At 35.7% G+C, this 23,498-nt stretch overlaps 1 protein-coding gene across 2 annotated transcripts; it reads right to left on the bottom strand.

Annotated features, from left to right (window-relative positions):
- Positions 1–6,615: 6,615 nt before the first annotated feature.
- LOC145324657 (putative imidazolonepropionase) lies at positions 6,616–21,567 on the bottom strand. Of its 2 annotated transcripts, none has more exons than XM_080167246.1 (21): positions 21,416–21,567; positions 20,272–20,333; positions 18,955–19,026; positions 18,431–18,497; positions 17,495–17,548; positions 16,563–16,615; positions 16,239–16,285; positions 15,070–15,111; positions 14,512–14,557; positions 13,886–13,947; positions 13,119–13,194; positions 12,432–12,487; positions 11,536–11,640; positions 10,658–10,748; positions 10,103–10,182; positions 9,682–9,715; positions 9,448–9,521; positions 8,615–8,632; positions 7,969–8,062; positions 7,366–7,425; positions 6,616–6,899 (listed from the first exon to the last, which is right to left on the bottom strand). In XM_080167246.1, the coding sequence occupies exons 1-21, from the start codon at positions 21,444–21,446 to the stop codon at positions 6,843–6,845; spliced, it is 1,281 nt and encodes a 426-aa protein (XP_080023372.1). In that variant the 5' UTR covers positions 21,447–21,567; the 3' UTR covers positions 6,616–6,842. The 2 variants fall into 2 exon arrangements, with proteins under 2 accessions (XP_080023372.1, XP_080023371.1); XM_080167245.1 differs by having other exon boundaries at positions 6,617–6,903; positions 7,370–7,425; positions 21,416–21,566.
- Positions 21,568–23,498: the final 1,931 nt, after the last annotated feature.

Here is a 23,498-nt window from a genome sequence, read left to right as displayed (position 1 = left end):
AATAAAGTAGGGGATAAACCCCTTAAAAACTAAAGAAATCCAGTAATCAATTTTTAGTATTTATTTTAAGTTCTAAGAGTCAAATTAATCCGAAATTATTCTATTACAGGTGCTGTTGTATTTTGAGCTTACTTCACAATTGGCTGCCCTTATGGAGATGTATAGAAATCAAACTTAGAGTAGTGGTACCTGAAAACTGATGCCTTTTGCCTGTGGTATCATGTATTTATAAGATCTTTTAGTGAAAGTGCGCTTAAGCGAAGGTGAGCCTAACCCTTTTGTGAAATAAGTTCCTACAAAACTGTGATAATATAATAAATAGCAAGATTGCATAGATTCAATTCCTTTGTCAGATAAAAATGTACTAATATAATTTTAAACTATTATATGATTACAAGGTCTAAAAATTATCATTATAAAATGCAATATGTCGTTACATTTATTGTCAAAATATTCTTAAAATCACAATATTTTGAAATTAATATGTTATTATATGTATAAAAATTCACAATATTAATATGTTATTACATGTGTAATTTCCTATAAAGAGTTTAAGAAGAAAATATAAGATTTTTGACAAATTCGTTGTTTTATAAAAACGTATATTAAAGTAGAAAGTATGTTTGTCTGTTTTATGGTATTATGAATTTGTTTGTGAAAAAAAAAGAGTTGGAGGTTATGTGGTAGGCGGCATCATACGGACAAGCCTTTCCTAGAGTATACTACGCTCTGGGACTCCCGGCAAATGTTAAAACTCCACCCATCAACTTTAGATACGCTATCAAAAGACATTTTGATAAGCGGTCACACCCAACCCATTGTTATGGAATACAATGGCCACCTGGGCATGGGGAGGAGATTACCCCCTCCCCCTTTCCACAGCCGGACCTTCCCTTTTCTCTGCCATCACCTGCCTACCCCAAGGAGGCAGCCTTCCCTCCTACCTTTGCGCCTGTGGACACAGCCCCAGCTCAAAGGATTCCCTCACCAGCTATCCCTCATAATCTGTTATTATACTTCTATTTGCTATATAAACCTGTATATCTATTGTAATGATTCAGTTTAAAGAGCTTGGAGAATGCTAGCATAGTTGTAGTCGCCTCCTGCGAGTATCAACAGACTAAAGGTCCAGATGCAGCTGTAGCTGAAAGCCTTGTTTCCAAGCAGTTACACTAGCCGGCACTCCTAAAAGCAGGGAGAATGCTAGCATAGTTGCAGTCGCCTCCTGCAAGAAACAACCTAGAGGGGAGTCTTGAATAGAAACGACCACATTAGCCGCAATGTTCTGCGATTACGCTTAGGAAGGAGCATATGAACACATTATCGGAAGTGTGGGGCACCCTCTGTGGGGTGTAACAACTGTGCTTAGGAAGGAGCATAAGTATTGCACCACAGAGGTGTCCATCATTTGCCACACTGTTGGGTAGTCACGATTGGGGTGATACCGCAGTATTGGAAGTGTTGTCCACATACTTTTCCGCAATTACTGGGGAATTGTACACCACTTAGTACAGCATTTGCCACACCGCTGGGTAGCTGCGATAGGGGCACTGCCGCGGTGATTGGAAGTGTTAGCCCATACGGTTAGAGCGGGTTCTAACTTGGCACGTACAGCTGGGAACAAGCCCCAGGGCACAATTAGGCCAGACCCATGAGACAGAGTGCTGCGTAGCTGGTCTCCCCCCCCCCCCCCCCAAGAATCTACGAGACAAGGCGGGCCTCCAGAACCGCGGAGAGCGGCGAAATCTAATGAAGAATCGTGCATTAGACGGCTGAAACATGCCCACTGACTGGCTGAAACATGCCCACTGACTGGCCGAAGCAGGCCAAATAACTGTAGACGGCTGAAACATGCCCACTGACTGGCCGAAGCAGGCCAGATAGCTGCGAACTGGCAACGTGTTGGCTGGACAGCGCCCCAACAGGAGTAAGCCCAGACCCCGAGACGGACAGCTGCGTAGCTGGTCCCCCTGAGAAGGCAATGTGTGGCTGGGAAGCTCCAGCACACAAGTAAGGCCTACCACCTGTGGCGGACAGCAGGATTCGAACCCACGGCGCTTGCAGGACGGGTATTCCCTGCCGCCACCACTCCAGATTCGAACCCACGGCGCTTGCAGGACGGGTATTCCCTGCCGCCACCGCTCCAGATACGAACCCACGGCGCTTGCAGGACGGGTATTCCCTGCCGCCACTGTTTCTAGACCCACCTGTGTCGCTGGGACCAGCCCAGGACACAAACTAATGGCGCTTGCAGGACGGACATTCCCTGCCACCACCGCTTCAAGAATCAGCTTCTAGAGCTCTGTGCCCCCACCATGGTAGGAGAGGGCATCATAGCTACGGCCCGGCCGCCGCCGAAATTCAGCCTGATGCCAGCGGAACGTGAGAACCCCCTGTCTAGTGGCCAGGATCTACCCTTCCACATCAGGGTGCGGTTCCCCACTCACGACCCTGCCCAGCACCCAGGTCAACGCAATGATAGATCCCGGCAACCGTATGCCCGGGTCTGCAGTCTGCAGTCCCTCATGCACGCAATGGGCATGCAGAAACTACTGATTCCAACACGTACGTGTATGATAACTGCCAATGAAAAGGGGCAGCCCCTCCAGGTAATTGGCGAACTAAGCGAGCTCTATATGGCAGTGAGCCATTCGCTCATCCTCCATTTGTACCACGTGACTGTGGTCAGGAATCTCTCGCACCCACTGAGCTTAAGGGGGGGTCTTTCTGTGTGAGTTCGGAACTAGGCTTTGTTTCGACATGCAGACCCCCTGCCTGTGGGTGCGTGGGGAGTTTATCCCCCTCCACGGTGCCCAAGTGGACCACGAGACCGCCAAGAGAGAGTTAAGCTACGAGGGGCCCCCAGAGGCCGAACCCATCGAGTCACTGCCAGCTAAGTCCGGGACCGGGCCTGTCAAGTCGGCTGCCGGTCATCGTATTGTTAATGTTGAGTGGTTGTACCTGGCTCTTACCCCTACATCTCTTGATATTCTTACAAATGTTCACCCGGATTGGAAAGTCAGCGACTGAGTACAGCAGCGGGGGTATATGGCAGCGTAGGAGAGTCCAGGCATCCAGCCCGTTGCCATATCCGGCGCCATCACAGATCCCCTGACCAAGGCTCAGGGGGTTCGAACCCATGCCAGAGAATTGGTTGCCTACAAGAGAGGTACCAGACCCCCAGGACGGGCCAGAGGCCACCAGAGGTTGATGACCAGGACAGCCCCGAGCGGCTGCCAGCCATTGCAGCATCCCAACCTGCCCTGAACCAGTGCCACCAAGGGACAAGCCCCCCAATGGGAGATGTGATGAGAGGAGAGGTGGCCCTGTCACCACCAAGGAGAGGAGAGGGGCAACGAACATTGCCGCCACAGAGAGACCAGACCTACCGTACGAGCCAAGAGAAGGAGTGACCACCATTGCCCCCAGGAAACCAGCCAACGAGGATCTGCCAGAAGTTGGAGACCCTGCTGGGACGCTGGGGCCCCAGCCAGATGAACCGAAGGAGACTTTAGCTGAGGCCACCACCCCCAGCTGTGGACTGGGTCAGAGGTGCAAGGGGATAGCAGAACACCACTCCCCAAGAGGCCTAGAGGCCCCTGTGAGACGACTAGCCACCTGCCTCTGCACAGACCCAGTAGCGACCAACCTGCCTGTTCCTGGGAAGGATTCACCAATTCTCAGGTATCTCAACTAGAGGTTGAGATACCTGAGAACCGGACCAACCACCCTGGAGGAGATGAAGAGAACCTGACCAGCCAACCTGCAGAACTGGGAACAGCCCCTCCGGCGCTACCCACCGACATGATATGGAACCCAGATGCCGACATGGAGCCTCTGCCAGCCAACAGCGAGTCCCCAGGACAAGAAGCAGCCACTGAGATGGAAGTTGCGGCCCCTGAGGATGAAGCCAAAGCAATGTGCCCCCTCCCGATGACAGCTGTACCCACCAGGGTTGGAGCCAAGGCCCCCAGTAACCTCCCGAGTGAGCTTGGGCCTCCATGTCAAACTGCCAGCTGAGACAGAAATAGCTCTCCAGACGAGGTCTAACTTCCAGCGCCGAGCTTGACTGTCACCAACCCTCAGCTACAAGCCAACCGGGAATTGACCATGCGGATTACCAACCACAGCCAGACTGAGCAACGAGTTTCCTGAGGGGCCTGTGTGGCCCGAGCTGTCCTACACCGTGCTGTGCCCCAGGGAGAGTCTGCCGCCCACCATGGTTCAAGGCCTGATGTCCCGTTGGTCCTACAACCCTTGAAGGGGAGGTTGTGGTAGGCGGCATTATACGGACAAGCCTTTCCTAGAGTATACTACGCTCTGGGACTCCCGGCAAATGCAGGTGTTAAACTCCACCCATCAACTTTAGATACGCTATCAAAAGACGGTCATTTTGATAAGCGGTCACACCCAACCCATTGTTATGGAATACAATGACCACCTGGGCATGGGGAGGGGATTACCCCTCCCCCTTTCCGCAGACGGACCTTCCCTTTTCTCTGCCATCACCTGCCTACCCCAAGGAGGCAGCCTTCCCTCCTACCTTTGCGCCTGTGGACACAGCCCCAGCTCAAAGGAACCCCTCACCAGCTATCCCTCATAATCTGTTATTATACTTCTATTTGCTATATAAACCTGTATATCTATTGTAATGATTCAGTTTAAATATATCTCTTTAACAGTAACTACTTGTAGTTTCTTATTGATAGGATCTTAAAGGCTAGGGGCTCTTTTGAATCGAACTCGCTCAGTAGGGTTGAACTGCTTCACCCCTACCACAGTTACATTGTGTTTTATTTTAACTAGGCCATTTTAACATAACTGGATAAAACTAGAAATAGAAAGTGTACAACTCAGTTACTTCTTATATATGTTAAAAAGGGACTCGTCTCTGCCTTTGTTTAGGTTGGGTGATTTTGCTTTATTTATGTTCTTAGTCTCCATAAACAAAGACGTGGTCGAGTTCCATGAAATTTGCTATTTTAGTGCTGTGTTTATTATTACTTTCTCTTTTTTAAAGGTTAAACTAATACTTTGTTATTTATTCATTGAAATATGGTTTTAGAACTGTTTGGGATCTTTTATGATCCACTCATTTAATGTTCAGTTCATACAGTAGGAGGAAAGTGGATGGGGGTATGGTTATTTTAGCTATTTGTGATTATTATTTTATAGAGTACGTGATAATCTGATGCAACATCCAGATCATAATATATCGATTAATGGAAACAATGAAATTATTTCAGTGTGTGCAATATCGTAGAACAAGGATGATAACATATATATGATTGATGCATATATTGGTAATAGTCGTCCTAGAAATCAGTATTCTAAAGTATATATATGTATTTTTCAAAAGAAATTATGTTTAAAATATCCAAAAGCACTTCTTAAATTGTAGCTAACTTTTCTAGAAATCAACATATAAAGTTTTTTTTTTTAAATTGGTCAATTCTACCATTTCTAAATAAACGAGTTCTTTCTGATACAGACAGACGAACTGATCCTAACAGTAGAAAAGCCTCGCTTGTTATATGGATAAAGGCAGCAGCAAATGGGCAAAATATATTTTTATCCAATGGCATGCACAGTTTTTTTGCCACGATTATAGTGTTGTCTCGCTTAAAATAGTATACCTTATTATACACCGCAATCATTGCATCGACGAATAGGATAATTATATCATACAAAAATTTGTAGTCCAAAAGTTAAAAATCAGTATATTTAAAATGGGTGTAAGGACTTTTTGGTAAAGACTATAGAGTTACTGCGGTTTCTAAATGGTACCTAACTGACAAAGGAATCATCATACAAAGTTGGAAATTCAAATTGACAATCCTAACATGTCTAAATTAGTTTAAAAAGCTATCCACTACGTATTTAAATTAAGAAAAGCTTCGCTTTTAAAACTAAGTTTTGGCTCATTTTTGTATCTAAAAATTCTTCTATAATCCCTTTTTAAATATTAAGACTTATAGTATTGAAATACAGTTTATTATGCAAAAGTGCATTTAACATTATTTTACAAAAACGTTTTCTTTTATGTTTTCAAAAGCGAATATTTTCGATCAGTCCGTCCGTCCGCACGTCTGTCCGTAACGCTTAGCAGCTCTATAATTGTTAACAGAAAAGTATGTATGTCCATTATTCATGGTGTAAAGTTGTCCTTTTTACATGATTTTTTTTTAATATTAGTTCCTACAACGATTAGACATAGTTATAAACCAAACATTTTTGTAATTAAGTCTCTATCAATTAGCCTTGCTCTCGATGATGGTGTCAATCTTGTAAAAACATGTATACGTGACTTCACAATATTTAATTGCGAATCCTTTTTTACGTATTGGTGATTTTCAATTTCATCCGTAAATTTATGCTAGAATAGCCCTTAACGATTAAAACCCTTGCACGAAGACTTCTGTAACAATAAGGTATAATTTTGAAAACTGACAAAGTTATTTATGAATGGTTGTTTTAGACGCCAATTGTAGAACCAATAGTCGTAAGAACAGACAGACATATATGGTGATTTATAGAGTAGCTGAACTTTTAAAACTAAGAAAAAATCTCATATATAGTTATTAGTATTTATTTAGAATCAAAAGCTATTTATATCAATACATATTTAAAATTAATCTTTTAATAATCATATAAGGTTCTTTCCCTAAAATTACCTACCGAGCACTAAACACTTTTCTTAATTTATATTAACCTAACCTAAAATAATAAACAAACAAAAACTTCCATCCCCCTCCCTTTTTTCAATTTATTCAAATAGATGGTTTCTATGCTCAACGATGCACTTTGAGGAAAACCACCCTTTTTAATATAAAATGTTTATTTTAACCACTATAGACAATGTCTCCCTTCTTGATAACATATCTGATAACATTGTTATCCCCTGATAACATTTTTATGACTTTTTATTCTTAAACTTTACTAGCTGCTTCAACCCTAACTTTAAAGACTCTGTATTTTAACAGAGAGTGAGAAAGGAAAATTAACCTGAAACCAACCCTAGACTATAATATGTTTTTAAATGAAATGGCCTAAAACCATCATGAGTCCTTTATGAAGTTTCCCTAAGATAGAGAATGCAAAATCCCATAAGAAAACTTACTACTTTTTCTTGAGAGGGTAGAGGTTCCCCTCTAAAAAATATCATAAACCTTTTCTGGACCTATAAGAAGCTTCACTGTAAATGAGAAACATATCATTAGCACGGTTAGCGAGTTCTAAAGCTTCAGACAGACACACAATTCTAGTTTTGGATGGATTTAGTTTTCATTTTATCTTTCTCCATAATGTGTAATACAAAACGATGCATAGTTTTTTCAGTATGGCTATGAATTGTAAGTCATATATTCCTAATTGATAGATAAGATGTTCCCATTTCTTCTCTTTCAACACAATCAGATCTCCAAACTATGAAAAAATAATATTTTAGTTATTTATCACTTATCGTATTATAGACAACTTTCCGTGAATAGTAAAATAAAAATTATAAGGTTGAAAACAGTTTAGTTGGCCACGAGGAAACAGCCAGGCCAACTAAACTGGTATTGATTTAATATTTACATTTTATAATTCGTGGAAAATTGTCCATAATACGATAAATTAATTTCCAGTATGGATCAGAACCGGTTATAATACAGTGGATATTAATCGGTTTTTAAGCCTTACTGGAAATAAAAATTCTTGGGGCGGCTTTTTAAAAATCTATTTTACCAACACCCAGTTGTATTTAATTTGTAAAAAAAACTGCTTTGGACAATACTGACGGGATTCTATATTTAAAACGTTTTATAAAATTTACTTAACCTAACCTAAGAGAATGTATAGTAAACATAAAGATGAGAACAATTACCAAGATTATCTAATTTTTAATTGTTCTAACAAAATTACATTACAACGTCGATCTCAGGTATTGTTACCAGGGAAAAGACAATGGACAACAAAGTTGTTTACCTTATTTTCCTGAATGGATCCATGTGTAGCTCCCCTTCCAAGGCTATGAGCAGAGTTAATAGTAGCAGCGGCTAGAGCCTCAGCCAAACTCATCCTATGAAAATAATGGATATATTATTACTTGGATCTTACACCAGATCAAATCATGTATTCTAATAAAGCGAAATTTGTAGCTGGCTAAAAATCGATTCCCCAACTATCCCCATTATCCTATTCACTCCACTTCCTACTGGCTGAACGAACTGGCCAATAATTGATGTCTATGTTAGCAACCTAAATTGACTACAAATTTCCCCCTTTCTTAAAATCTACAATTCCATTATGATAATAATTCTTAGATATAATTTACAAGGTTTCGTGATTTTTTGCCATGTTTTTTATCTCATATCTTTTTAACATTTCTTTTTATATAAATATTTAAGTTTATAGGAGCTATAGGACACTTTGAAAGATATTCAAACATAAATGCATGTCAACGTTATAAATAAAGAAATTATAAAATAAATCTATGTTTTTGTTAACAGACCAATTATTTACTGGATGCTCATTAGTTATACAAAAGCTTTAAAAAATATCTGCAGTCTCAAATAGCAGCTTATAAAATTATCTTTCCCCAATAGCGTTACTGACTGACAGAAGGACTTACTTCAAATTCACACACGCTGAAAACAGTGTACAGTCATTTCTTAATTTCAAATAATTATCCTAATATAAAAGTAACAGGATGTCTATGTATCTTCCTCTCTGTCTGTCTGTGTGTAGATTCTTTAAGGTCCAGGAAAGGTTTATTACTATTTTTGAGTAGGATAATCAACCCTCCAAAAAAATTACCCCTAGCTCCCAAATCCCACTATTTTGTTTTACTTGTTGCTTAAAAACTAAAAAAATTCAGTGGAGGATCGACATCCGCCTCCCCTCCCCTTACTGTAAGTGTCTTTAGAGTCCTCTGGAAAAAGAAAAGAAAAAATGACTTATAAAAACTAAATCTAAAGTAGAAAAGTCTTTATTCTATGACTAAACCATTCTTATTTGAAACTTATTCTAAACTTATTTTAAAGAAAATAGTTAAGATAAAAAATAGCCTTTTTAATTAATGCCTTTTGTCTGAATAATGACTGTATATTCCTAGATGCATATAGACAGACAGACAATAAGAATTGGTATTAATCCCCTAATTTTAAAAAATTAAATTAAAAATGGAGGTTCGCCAACCTCCTCCCCTCCCCTTACCTCAAGTGTCTTTAGAGGTTTATCAGATAAAGAAAAGAAAAAGACAAAAAGCAATAGAATGCAAATGTGCATTCATTTCAAATAAAATCAGGCCAAACTAACATTAGACACAGACAGACAGACCAAAACACCTATGCAGTATCTTCGGTATTTAAAAAATTTGAAGAAAAAAACTTTAAATAAGATATAGAGTAGCTGCGCTTCTAAAATAATTAATTTTGTCGTAATAATGACTGTATGTATATTCCTAGGTGCATGATGGTAGGCATAGACAGGCAGTGAGCGTTGGGGTTGAAATCTGTTCCAAGGCCAACAATCACTTTCTAAATATGAAAACATAGTTAGACATATTTAAATTTAAAGATTATATTGAATTGAGATTCTTCATTAAGTGCATTTTGCCTACTCGCTCAAGAATCAAGCTTAGCATTTAAAAAGGCCTAATTCAAATATAAATTTAATAAAAATCTATTATTAGTTTACCTCAATCATTCTTCTAACAGGAGGGTGTTTCAATCTAAAAAATATAAATTTATAAAATTACATAAGCAGATTATACAATTTTCATGTACCGAAGGATCTCGCTAGTAGATATGGTTCTCCTTTACAATGTTACCTCTCATAGGTTTTACAAAGTCTTATTATTATTTTTAATACATTATGGATTCCAGTATAATTAACAGTCAACTGTCCCCTCTCTCCCTGATATAGCTACCTCAATAGATATAGAATACAGGGGTAAGTTTGTGGTTGCTTTAGTGGTCAGTCCGTTCATACAGTTGGAGGGGAGGGGAGTGTGTAAAGGAGGTAGATGAGGGTTATCATATGTTAGCCAGCTACGAGGATCACTTTATTAGAGTACATAAACATCTCATGTTACAACCAAGTAATAATAAAATGCTACCTTAAAATATGAGCAGTGGATGGAAGGATAACGGCAACACTACCAGATTTAGCCATCTCAGTAATACCTGTTTCGTCAATCTATAAAATATAAAACAATTTTTTAATAATCGCCTATTTCTCGTAGTTAAGATACACTATAAATTTTTGTGTCTATTGTTCTGTCCTACGTTCTATCCTTTATATTATGTATATTTAAATTTTTTTTCTCTTACCTTGACCAATTAATCTTACCCCCAATTATTTTTAAAATCATTCCAATACCTAATCCCCCAAGAGTCCCACCTTTAGTAAAGAAACTAAATTAAAAACTATTTGTATCCTCCCTTTCATTGTGGGGGGGGGGGAGGATCAATGCTCCATAAAAGGAAAAAATGTCTTATTCCTAATCTTTAGAAGAAAAAAAAGTTAATGGATATATTGTAATGGATGTGTGGTATGGATAATGTGTTACTATACCTCTTCAAGATGAGAAATAGCTGCAGCCCCTAGTCTAGCATCTATCTGAGCCCACCCCCCCCCCCCCCCAATGAATACAACTATGGTCCTACTATACCTCTTCCAAATGAGAAATAGCTGCAGCCCCTAGTCTAGCTCCCATCTGAGCTCCCCCCAATGGATACAACTCGTCCCCGTGCAGATTCAACCTAAATTCAGGGATCTTGAGGGATAAGACAATAAATTTATATAAACACCAAGTTATTCAAAACAAAATTATTTAATTTTTTTTAAAACTCAGTGGTGGAAAAGAACAAACAATGTTAATTTTTTAGAATTTTAGTGTTTATGTAACTTTAGGCACTAGAATAAATACAGTCCAAGGTTTCTCTCCTCTCTGAGAAAAATAAAAACAAACAGAATTATCAAAGATTAATAATTACTGCATTGTATGATAGACATATTCCCGCGAACATTTAAATAAAAAAATTAAGATAAAAACCAGTTTTGCTAGCTTTAAGAGGTCGAAGTCCTTGTATTGATTTTATGATTTGAATTTTAATATTCGTAGAAAATTGGCTGTAATACAAATAAAGCTATATATGACTTTTCAGTATGACTGAGAACCAGTTCTAATCCAGCGGATATTAAGCGAATTGGGAGTCGTACTGCAAAAAAAACAGATACTGAGATTATGATTTTGACCCCTAGCTAGAATCTTTCTGGAGTCCTCTAGCTCAAAAACGTTTTTTTCACAGAAAACATTATAGACAACTTCCCGCGAACATTAAAATGAAAATTTGCAAGATGAAAACCAGTTATGTCAGCCATGAAATGTCGAAGGCCTTGTATTCATTTTGTGATTTTTTTAATATTCGTGGAAAATTGACTGTAAGACAATGCTTTACATGATTTTTTAGTATGGCTGAGAACCGAATCTCATCCAACGGATTTTAATCGATTTGGAAGCCATACTGCAAAAAAAACAACAGATACCTGAGATTATGATTTTGTCCCGCAACTAGAATCTTTTTGGAGTCCTCCAGCTCAAAAACTCCTTTCTCACAGAATACATCAATATTCTCAACATTCAGCTCATTACTAAAATAAAGGAAACTAGCGGCAGCAGAACTATAGATGTATATTGTAATGTGCATATATACAGATAATTAATTAATTAACCTGCCCCCCTTTTCCAAGTACATTTTTCGTCTGCTAGCAAATTGTTTTCTTCTTCTTTGCTGTGTTAATATTACTGACACTTTTGGTTGATCTTCAAAGACCCAATTGAAAGTCGACACAAGGTCATCGGGATGGGGACATACAGTAATTTAACCCCTTCCCCTTCTAGTGTTTTACTTAAATTATGCGACAATGGCCCTAATAGCCTCCAAGGGCACTTAAGGTTATGTAGGGGTTAGGGATTCGACCCCCCACATTCTATTTTAGTTTTTAAAAGAAAATGGGGATCATGTGAAGGAAACAAAGTTGCGGGTTACATCGTATTTTCATGGTAGCTTTTAAAAGGTTATTTTTGGTCAGGTTAGGTGATTGCCCCGCAGGGTTAGAGTTATGCTAGAAATAGGAGGAAGGCTATATACTGTTAAGATATGACGAAACCCGAAACTTCATTTCCTTAACATGACCCGAAAAAGGTTTTTTAAAGGTGTAGGATCTTTTAAAGGGACAGCGATACCCTCTTTAAAATAGTTATAAACCTTCATGGGACTAATAATAAGCTATAATGTAAAGGAGAACCATTTCATTCTAGCGGTTATCAAGATCTTTCATTACTCACAAACACCAACACAGAGACATCATTTTACTCAATTATAAAACTGAATTACAAAATTATCATATTGATTTTAAATAAAATAATTAAAAATTATTACTTTTTATTTGCTTTGATAACGGCAGGAAGTTGATTATCTATGACGTCTTTTGTTGCCTAAATATTAATCAAATTTTAATTTTAATTATTTGATATCAAGTTAATTTTAAGTTTTTGATAAGAAGTAGACAAAAATACAAATTTTAAATTAAATTTTAATTTAAAAAAAGATAGATTTTAAATGATTTTTTTATAAAACTGAAATAAAGGAGGTTTGTCTAACTCTATGTCCGTTAAGATCTTGTAAACGGCTAGTTTCACAATTTTGAGGAATATATATTTGTCCTGAGCAGGGTTTAGGCTATTTATGGCACGTCATATCCGCTTTGGAGATATTAAGTAGGTAAAATTAGATTACATCTAAAAAAGTACTTTTGAAATCTATATATTATTACTCATATGTTACACCAGATTTTCATGTATTTTGATAAAGGGATGCTCGCAGCTGGCTAAAATAATTATACCCCACATCAACCCCATTATCCCATTCCCTCCCCTTTTACTGGATGAACGAACTGAACAATCAAATAGGTCCATATTAGCAAGAAAAATTAACGACAAATTTCCCCATTTTAATATATCCACACATACATATATATTCTATATAAATTTCTTTTCAGTATTCTAAAATACGGAACGGACGTACGTAAATAGCATAGTTATAGAGTAGCATCGCTACTAATAATACCTCCTCCGCCGACATTCCTTTGGGTACAGAATGAGCGCCACAAAAAGTGCTGGAAATTTCTATGGGCACTTCTCTCCTTTAAATTAACAAATTTAAGTAACTGGACAAAGTGTCTCAAAAATCAGCCATGTGACGTCATACAAATGAGGGAGATGAGAGGAGAAGTTGGAAAGAACACCCCTAAAATAAGATGGATAATCTCTCATTTTAATAACGTCACATAGCTGATTTTTGTGCCACTTTGTCCAGTTATATATTTAATCATATTTTATTGTCTATCTGTTAAGATCTCGCAAACTTCTGAACTCATTATAATAAAGCAAGGTCTTTTATGGTTCAATGCTAACTCTGTTTTTCTTTTAAGCCTTGGGATGGTTTAAATTTAGAAATGTTCTCCCCCTCCCCCCGTCCGAAATATAACAAACAAAATTACTCCATTTGTTTAAAAATATTGATGGAAAAGTTTGGACACTGTTACTTGGTCAGCCCCAATCCTGATCTAATGCAACTTTGTTGACATTATATCATAAGCACCAAAAAATCATGTACGTACAAACGGACGTAGTTATACAGCTACAGCAAATCTCGAAAACTTGTAGCATGACTAACAACCCAACGGACCAAGTAAGTTATATATTAAAAGCTTATTGGCAAATACTATCTTGAATTTCAGCTGATAACTTCACGTTTCCCCTATGCTGAAACTTACGGAAAGACCAACATTTTGAAATATATAGAGTAGCTTCGCTACTAAAAAAATGTTAAACCTGGCTAGCTCCAGAACTCTTAACATTTTTAGCTCTGTTTCTGTGTTTAGCCCATATCCACTCTAACAAACAAATATAATTAATTGTATTTCCAGTATTCATTCGAATCCGGTGGATAGGAACCGGTTCTCATTCATACGAAAAAAATATGTCTAGCATCGTATTATATTCAGCTTTCTGCGAATATAAAAAATTAATCTTATAATTGTACATTCTATATCCGCGGAAAGATGTTTATAATACGATGCAAAAAATAACTTTTCCAGTATTTCTTTAAAGTCGATTAATTGAAATTGTTGGAGTTATCCTCTTTCTTTCAAATTTAAAACCTTGCTACTTTATATTACTTTATAACGACATAAGAATCTAGGTGAATTGCATTTAAAGGTAAGGTTAAAATTAACCTAAAACCACCCAAAGACCCATATCAAGCTTCCTTTAAAAGAATCGGTTCAGATCGATATCTTTGGTTTAAGACGAAAAAACCTTACTATAGAAAAAAATAGTTGAATTAAACTAAGAATAGATATACTAAAAAAATACTTTTTAATTATGACTAAGGTACAAACATACAGAGGAACGTACGGATTAACCTAGTTATATAGCTGCTTCGCTCCTATGGTAACCTTGCATTCCACCGTTGTAGTGCCAGATTTCATCATTCTTTCCAGTCTAAATAATATGTATAGATGTATAATACGTACGTCTAACTGGCCCCAAGTGCTGGAGACCCTTTTGTCTGCTAGAAAATTTATTAGCTGATTTCAAAGAACCCATACAAAATCAGAACAGGGTCCCCGCTTTGTGGACAGATTTACATATAGCTCATGACCCCTCTATTCTTTTACTTTAATGTTTAAATAAACATGACTTGGATTAGCTGTATGTACAATTTTTAAATCATAACTTTAAAGGCTGTAAGCGGTCAAACCGCAGCAAAGAAAAACTAAAAATAATCTAGATTAGCCATGCTTAATAATGTACAGTAATAGCGCAGATCACATACATGCGCGAAAAAAACTGGGAATTTTCTTTAGCCAGCCTACTATGCATTACAAATCAGAGCACACGGAGCTAACAGCCTTTATTTTTTTGTTCAAATAATAGATTTCGGCAATTTTTTACATTATTTACATTAATTAACATATTTGCTTACAAATAAAAAGATAAAAAAAATGAGTCACCTTGGAATCAACAGTTGTAATAGATCATATTCAGACGCCTGCCTACAAAATAAACAAAAATAAACATATCTTTATCAAAATTGTTTTGGTATTTCAAATGCTAGATCCTATAAGCTTGCTTTGGCCTATGTTTTGTTTATTGTTGATTTATTTACGTAGTCATGTTAAAGGCTAAGGAAACCCTTACTTCGTGTGGGTTGAATTCCAATGAAACCCTTTTCGACCAGTCTAGGATAGAAAAAGACTATTCTAGTTTGTCCTAAATTTATGAAAAGCAGGAAATAGCAGGGAGGGAAAGGACATAGGAGTGCAATTTACACCTTTACTCAAAGTTTTATTACTCCCAAATTTGTTTAATTGGGAAACAGCGTATAGTTTTAATGAAAATGACGTCATACAATACAGTATGTAATTTACCATTGGTAAATTAAAATGTATACTGGCCTATCATTGGTCATTTGTATTGTATGACGTCATTATTATTGAATACAATATACGCTGTTTCTTTAATTTGGTTCTGAACTAGAATAATCCAAACTTTTCAACCAATAATTTTAATTAATAGAAAGGGGGAAGTTGTTTATCATCACTGGGAATGTAAATCAATTTATAATCTTATCCCTTAATATCCCTGCTAAAATAGTAAGTAGATTTAAAACCAGAATATTGTAAGAAATCTTTACATAAAGTTTCTGGAATAAATTTAAATATCTCTCTCTTTATACTCTAGATATTTCATTTACTCCCCCCATTTAAAGCATTCAGAATTTCTTTCAGAGCATAAATTGTATCCATCTATCTATTTTAAGTAGCAAATCTACTCTACAAAAGTATAATACTTGATGTTTATTATTATTAATGGAGAAAAATGATTAAACATTGTACATTCCTAATGATGATAAACAAGATTAACCTTTCTAAAGATTAAAAGTATTGGTTGAAATGTTAAGGCACTATTTTTTGAACTATCTAATCAATTATTGAGAAAATTTTTGTGCCATCATTAATAAAACTTTGGGTACCAGCATATAACTATTATCTACCCTATGCATAAACTAATAAGGTTTTTGTCTGAAGCAAAAGTATTATTAATCTTGAGATAATTTTAAACTATAATCTGTTCTCTAAAGGCTAGGGCGAAGTAACTTGTAATAAATAATAATTGTCACCTTGTCTTTTCAACAGTAAAGTTTATCCCCCCTCCAGCTTTATGCACCTTAAAGTTTCAATTTTATTAAATTTTATTTCTGTATGTTTATCAGATATTATTTGTGTGTTCTTAATTAAATAATAAGCAAAAAAATGGGATAGAAGTTTAAAAAGCAAAAAAAATCAAAAAATGAAAATTTGATTTTTCTCTGAATGTTAGAAATTCCCTACTATTAAAAAGTATCAATATGAAGCTTTTCTGTAAAGGAAAACCATATCGGTTCAGCTGTTAGCAAGATTATAAGCAACAAACAGACATCCTGTTACTTTAATACACTGTTTACCTCCATGTAAGAAGCTCCAGAAAGCTTCAAAGCAAACTCGTGCACCCTATCACCTGTACAACAAAAGTTAGTTATTTCAGCGTATTATAGACAGGTTTCCGCAGATATTAAAATTAAAAATATAAGATTTAAACCAGTTTTGTTAGCCCCAAAGGGACAAAGGCCCAGGATAACAAAACTGGTATTAATTTTATGATAATTATTTTGATATGTGTTGAAAAATGGACACAATACAATCTGTCCCGATTTTGTATTACTTTTGCGGCACATTTTTCCAGTTACGTCATATTTTTCTTTCCCGAAAAAGGGAAGGGGGGAAGAAAATCTCTTCAAAAGAGATGGGGAAAACTCCCTTTTCTCCCTTTTCTCCCACCTCTTTTTTCTTCCCCCCTTCCCTTCCCCTTCCGCAAAAGTAATACAAAATCGGGACAGATTGTATTGTGTCTGAAAAATGTCTGAAATAAGATGCTTTACATGATATTAAGTATGACTGAGGACCGGTTCTAATACAGCGGAAATCAATAGGTTTCGAAGCTTTGCTGGGAAAAGAATCAAAGGGTTAAGACAATGGACAATAATCTAAGAATATGACTGCAGCTTAGCAATATGGTGATAGATGTCACTGCTTTTGACCTATTCTATTGACGTCAGGAAATACTCTATATCCCAAACCCTTTTCTAGGAGGTTTTTTTCTCCCTTCCCTTTCTGTTTCTCTCTACTATGACGTCAATAGAATAGGTTGACAAAAAGAAGTGACATCTATCCCCATTTTTCTAGGGCCCTAAACACAGCTACCGGCTGACAATGCTTAGAATGGTTGTGACTTAATGCGGGTCAAATTGGCTGTTTAGTTCTCGATGCTTATAAATAAACGAACTGCTGAATTGTGCTGCGGATGCCGAGCCCTGCAAAAATATTTGATAATGCTGACCTGCCCATACTGGATGTGTGTGTCCATCTACCAAGCCAGGCAGCACTGCTCCTCCTAAATTAAATAAAGAAGTGCTGTAATGTGTAATGTATGACGTAATAAAAATATGTACAATAAGTATGGATGAGAGGAGAACTAGGAAAGGAAACCCCTAAAAAAAATATAGTAAGTAGACGGATTTTTATGACGTCGCACATGATACTTTTCCAGCGCTTACAATAAATATAGAAATATAGACAATCCAGTAATTGGACCCATAGAAACAAAGTATACTAACAATCAGACTAAATTACTGGTTAAAAATTGATTGCATTCAAATTGATGGTTGGAAAATTTGGGCAATAAAGGTTAGTACAAAAATATCAATATCAAACAAGAGTCCCCAAAGTTTTAGAGATAATGAATAAGATATTGTGTTTAAAAAACTTTGGGTATCAGAGCATTCTTCCCTTCCTCCCTGCAATAAGCAGACAAATTTCTATAACTAATGGACAGACAACAAATCTATAGTATAGATGTATATACAGCCAACTACCTCCCTTCCTTTTTCAAATACCTCTTTCGTCTGTTTCTAAAATATTTTCTGCTACTTGGCTGTGTTAATATAAGCGAAACCATTGGTTGCTTTTCGATAACCCAATAGAAAGGTTGCACAAGGCGGTTGCGATGGTGAGATACAGTTATTTAACCCATTCTCCCTCTAGTGTTGTACTCTTATGGACAGACGATAAACACTTACTATAGAGTACCTGCGTGATAACAGGGACGTCTAAGCTTTTTTTATTTGAGGGGGTAAAATCAAAGGGTTGCAATTTGAGAGGGATACTTTAATGTTTTATTTTCCAATTTGAGGGGTTGAACTGACAGGTTGCAAAGATTGAGGGGGATAAAAAAAAACCTTCACCCCCTTTGAGCTTTTATGAAAAAAAAGAATACCCTTTGCATCGATAATTCCATCAGGGTTCTCTTTCAGAAAAGATCTAACATCGGGATTATTGTTTATCTACAATAAATAAGATTTATTCAGTATGGATTCGAAACAGATTAACAACTGCTGGATTAGAACAGGTTCTCAGATATACTGTAAAATCATGTATAGTTTCGTTAAAACTATCCAATTTTTAGAAAAAGTCTTTTATTTCTTAATCCATTTGTGTCTATATATTTAACCTACTTTTATTATTATTATCTATTATCTATCTAACCATCTATTCCACTTTTATATACCTATTATTTATTTATCTATCTCTCTTTTTCTATATATCTATTCCACTTTTTTATACCAATTATTTATTTATATATCTATCTATATACCCTTTGATTGCACGACCTTTGTCTGAGAAGTCCTTCACGTACATGATAATGAGTTCTTTTTTATGGAGCAAGGCATTTCCCCTGCTCTAACTATGTATGTCGCGGGTTATCTATCAATCATTTTCTATCTATCTACACACTCTGACCTTAGCTTGAGTTCCAATGTATTTAATTTTTCCTAGTTCATCAATAGCAAGGGCAAACAATCCATTTTCAACCTAAACAAATTTATAAGGTAATAAATATAGAAGATCTAGATGGTCACCTTTGTTTATTTCTGTTATACACGATTCGTTCCATTAATACCACGACATTTTCCACATTTTTTAGAAGTTTTTATAACGTTTGAGCGTAGTTTAAAAACTAAAATCTAACAAGGATGACAACATCCATAAAAGCGAAGCACTGAAACGGTAGGACAAACGGACATTAACACTTGTATAGTATCTGAACTGAAAAATCGGAACATAAATGTATAAATGTCGAATCAAAATTGTAGGTAAATTTGTTGAAAAACTGCTTAAAACAGGATAATGTTTATGGACATACTTACATTTTTGGACTTGATTATACAGTTGCTTCGCTTATAATATTGTTCTTTGTTGTCCCAGGAATCAATATACCAAAAATCAGATCAAACGGATAATTAAAACACTTGGAAATTTGTTGTTAAAAAAGTAGAAAAATCAACATGTTAAAAATGGACGTACGGACATTCTGGTAATGATTATAGAGTTGCTACGCTTTCTAAATCGTACCCAACTACTACAGGAATCATCATGCAAAGTTTGAAATCGATAGGACAATTCTAACATGCCTAAATTAACGAATAAAAGCTATCTATCTCGGACGAACGGACGGACGTACGGACGGACGTACGGACGGACGTACGAACGGACGGACGGACCGACCCTATTTATAGAAAAGCTTCGCTTTTAAAAATGCAAGCTGACAAATCTTGAGAGCCAATACGATTACAATATGGGGTCAGCGATCGATAGAGATACAGATATTTAAGTCTTGCCCCCCTCTATTCTGTAACTCTATTCTCAACATAAACTTAAATGGATTTTTTTAAGAACACAAACACAACGACATTTAAACAAAAGGTTTCCATATAAATGGAATCAGCTTTTTTAATATGGTTATGAAATACTTGTGTTTAATACTAGCCTTTTCGACATATAATTAATTGCATATTGCACCAAATTTTCGCATACTCCAATAAATTGGTACTTTTAGCTGGCTAATACAACCCCAATCCACCCCTTTTACCCTACTCCCTCCTCTACTACTAGTGGGAATTACTGACCAATAAATGTAGCCACCTAATTTAACCTCAAAACTTCTCCTTTCATAATATCCACTTATATTACTTCCATTACTTTCCGTCTCAATTTAAAAAAATAAAGAAATCTTTCTTTATCATCCTTTGGCCTATTCCTTAATATCCCTGTTCTTACCTGAATATTGTTCATATCAGGCCCGGCAAGAAACTCTTTATCAGTCACTCTTACAAGTTGACCTAAAATGTTATCTCAAAGTAAAAAATTCGTAATTTTAAAACATAAGGATTACAATATCAAAGAAGCAAATAAATATGAATTTTTAGTGATAACACTTTTAATACTTATACAGTCTTAGTGGATCAAATCAAGAAAGGTATGTTATTGAGCATCTAGTGAAGCAAAGCATGTCAATATTGTATAAATCAAAGCAATGTTGCAACAAGTGTAGCAAAACATAACAAATAAAATAAAAGAGCAATAGAAAGACAAACGGTCAAAGTTAGATAATGAGTTGAAACAAAATTATGCCATATATCTTTAACGACAAGCAAGAAAATTACAAAACATTTTTGCCTACTAAGCATTAATAATAAAATTAAGTAAAAAACAGCATTTACATATTATATCAAGTAAAGCAGAGCATGCCAAAATTGCAACAAGTGTAGCAAAAATGTAAAAAAGTATTATAAAGACAAACGGACAAAGCAAGCTAATGGGTATAGATTGATTGGTCAGCTGAAAAATCTAAATGAAATTAAAGTATTTATGTTTAATAACAACCAATAAAATCACAAAGGAAATTTAGGCATTACTAATATACTAACCATGATCCAAGTAATGAAGAGTATTCCCATATTTTTATTAAGTAAAGCAGATTATATCAAAATATCAACAAATTACCTTTATATGACATCAGCCATGGATAATAAACGGGAGAATTTAGCCAAATATCCAAGGTATAAAATATATAAAGTAACACCTTTTTAAGACAACCTAGCCCTTGATCGCACCAGCTTTGTCTGGAAGCTCTAACTGTACATGCCAGTGTTCGTAAAATTCCTCCAATGACACGTGCCTGACATAGCAACAGTAGGTATCATTTTTTAAAGAAATATGTCTTTAATAACAGCTTAAAAATCACAATTCCTCTAAGAAAATTTAATATACTGAAGATTACAGATTACAAAAATCAGATGAATAGGATGAAATCGATAGGACAATTTTATCATGTTTAAATTAAAGACAAGGGCTAACCGTTACAGACGGACGTACGGACAGTTCCAAATTATAAGAACGCTTTGCATTTAAAAACACTTACCTATATTAATAACCACTGTTTTTAAAACCATTTTGATTACACAATCCAAAAATTCTTAAATATATAAATGTTGGAATCCTATGTGAAACTAAAAGCACACACACATACTAAAAGTTGATTTTTAAGTTTCTAATGACAACACAAAAGTGAGTAAATAGCAAGTAGCCAAAATAATAATAGCATGCAATAGAGATAAAGAAAGAGAATTAAAGAAAGAAAGATAGATAGCGAGAGAAGAGAGAACATGAGATAAAGTTTATGTCAAATACAGATAGATAGATAGATAGATAGATAGATAGATAGATAGATAGATAGATAGATAGATAGATAGATAGATAGATAGATAGATAGATAGATAGATAGATAGATAGATAGATAGATAGATAGATAGATAGATAGATAGATAGATAGATAGATAGATAGATAGATAGATAGATAGATAGATAGATAGATAGATAGATAGATAGATAGATAGATAGATAGATAGATAGATAGATAGATAGATAGATAGATAGATAGATAGATAGATAGATAGATAGATAGATAGATAGATAGATAGATAGATAGATAGATAGATAGATAGATAGATAGATAGATAGATAGATAGATAGATAGATAGATAGATAGATAGATAGATAGATAGATAGATAGATAGATATATAGATAGATAGATAGATAGATAGAGAGATAGATAGATAGATAGATAGATAGATAGATAGATAGATAGATAGATAGATAGATAGACAGATAGATAGATAGATATATAGATAGATAGATAGATAGATAGTAAGATAGATAGATAGATAAATAGATAGATAAATAGATAGATAGATAGATAGATACTTAGATACATAGATAGATAGATAGATAGATAGATAGATAGATAGATAGATAGATAGATAGATAGATAGATAGATAGATAGATAGATCCTTAAAAGTAAGAAGTTTCACTTTTAAACATCGCAATGAATATATTTAACTTCTAATATATGTATCTTGAAATCTTAATTATCTTCTGCTTGGATCAAAACAAGTTTGTCAAGCCCCCCACACAAAATCATTTGAAATTTTAAAAGCAACGCTTTTCTATATTACTATGTAATTGTACAATTGACAAAACATTATACAGTTTATAATAAGGGCCGATAAAACAATGGCCAATAAATTGATGTACATTCCCTATGATGAAAAACAAATTTACCTCTTCTCTTCTGCAGACTGAGATTGTGAGTTAAAAAGTTTAAACACTTCTAGTTTGTATCCAGCCAATCAAAATCCATTAAAGATACCCAAAGTTTTTGAGCCAACGTTGACATAAAACTTTGAGTACCAGTGTTTATCTGATGGACTTTAGAGGGATCCATGCATCTTGAAACATACTCCGCGCCTTATAATTGCGATGAAAACATCCATTCGGCCGAAAGACAACCAACCCTTTGATTGCACGACCTTTGTATGGAACTCCTAACTGTGTATTTTTGAAGTCTCTAGTATGACACGGTGTGGTCCACACTTACATAAATTCGCCATTTCTTCTGCAGCAAGCCGACACGTTACCAATTAAGCTAATATAGAGCTTATTTTCAGTTCCATGCCCCCTCCCTTCCTAATAATAATAAAACACGGATGACAACATATTTAACAAGCGAAACTCAACAAAAACAGACGGAAAAACGAACCATTGCAAACATAGGCTAACCGCACAATATATATTGCAGTATCAGAACTCAAAATAACAAATTAGAACGTAAATTTGTTATTTACAGAAGTGTTTTAAAACATACTTGCGTTTTTAGGGATTAATTATAGAGATGTTGTCCTTGGTATAGTTATTTAAAAAGTCAGATAAAAAATAAAACCATATAGAAATTGCTGTCACGGACTTTCTTTATACAAGTATAGAGTCGAAAAGCTCTTTTCATAAAACCTAATTGTTTCAGAAATCACCATTCCAAGTTTGAAATCGACAATACGATTATACCAGGCATAAAATAACGCTACGACGCATCTGATATGGACGCACAGACCTTAATTATGTAAAGTCTTACATGCCAACATACATATACCGAATAAAAAAATCCTC

The sequence above is a fragment of the Acartia tonsa genome, chromosome 7, assembly GCF_053477335.1.
Source record: "Acartia tonsa isolate MP-2025a chromosome 7, ASM5347733v1, whole genome shotgun sequence".
NCBI lineage: Eukaryota > Metazoa > Arthropoda > Copepoda > Calanoida > Acartiidae > Acartia > Acartia tonsa.
Note: the sequence above shows the minus strand (reverse complement) of the source record. Positions and strands in the feature narration are given on the sequence as shown.

Coding starts and splice junctions, on each gene's coding strand:
- LOC145324657 (XM_080167246.1), bottom strand. CDS start 21,446: ATGGTTTTAAAAACAGTGGTTATTAATATAG. Junction 11,641..12,431: donor GTTATCAAAGCAAATAAAAA/GTAATAATTTTT, acceptor CCTTTATTTTAG/TAATGAGCTGAATGTTGAGA. Junction 9,522..9,681: donor CTGTTAGAAGAATGATTGAG/GTAAACTAATAA, acceptor TTTCATATTTAG/AAAGTGATTGTTGGCCTTGG.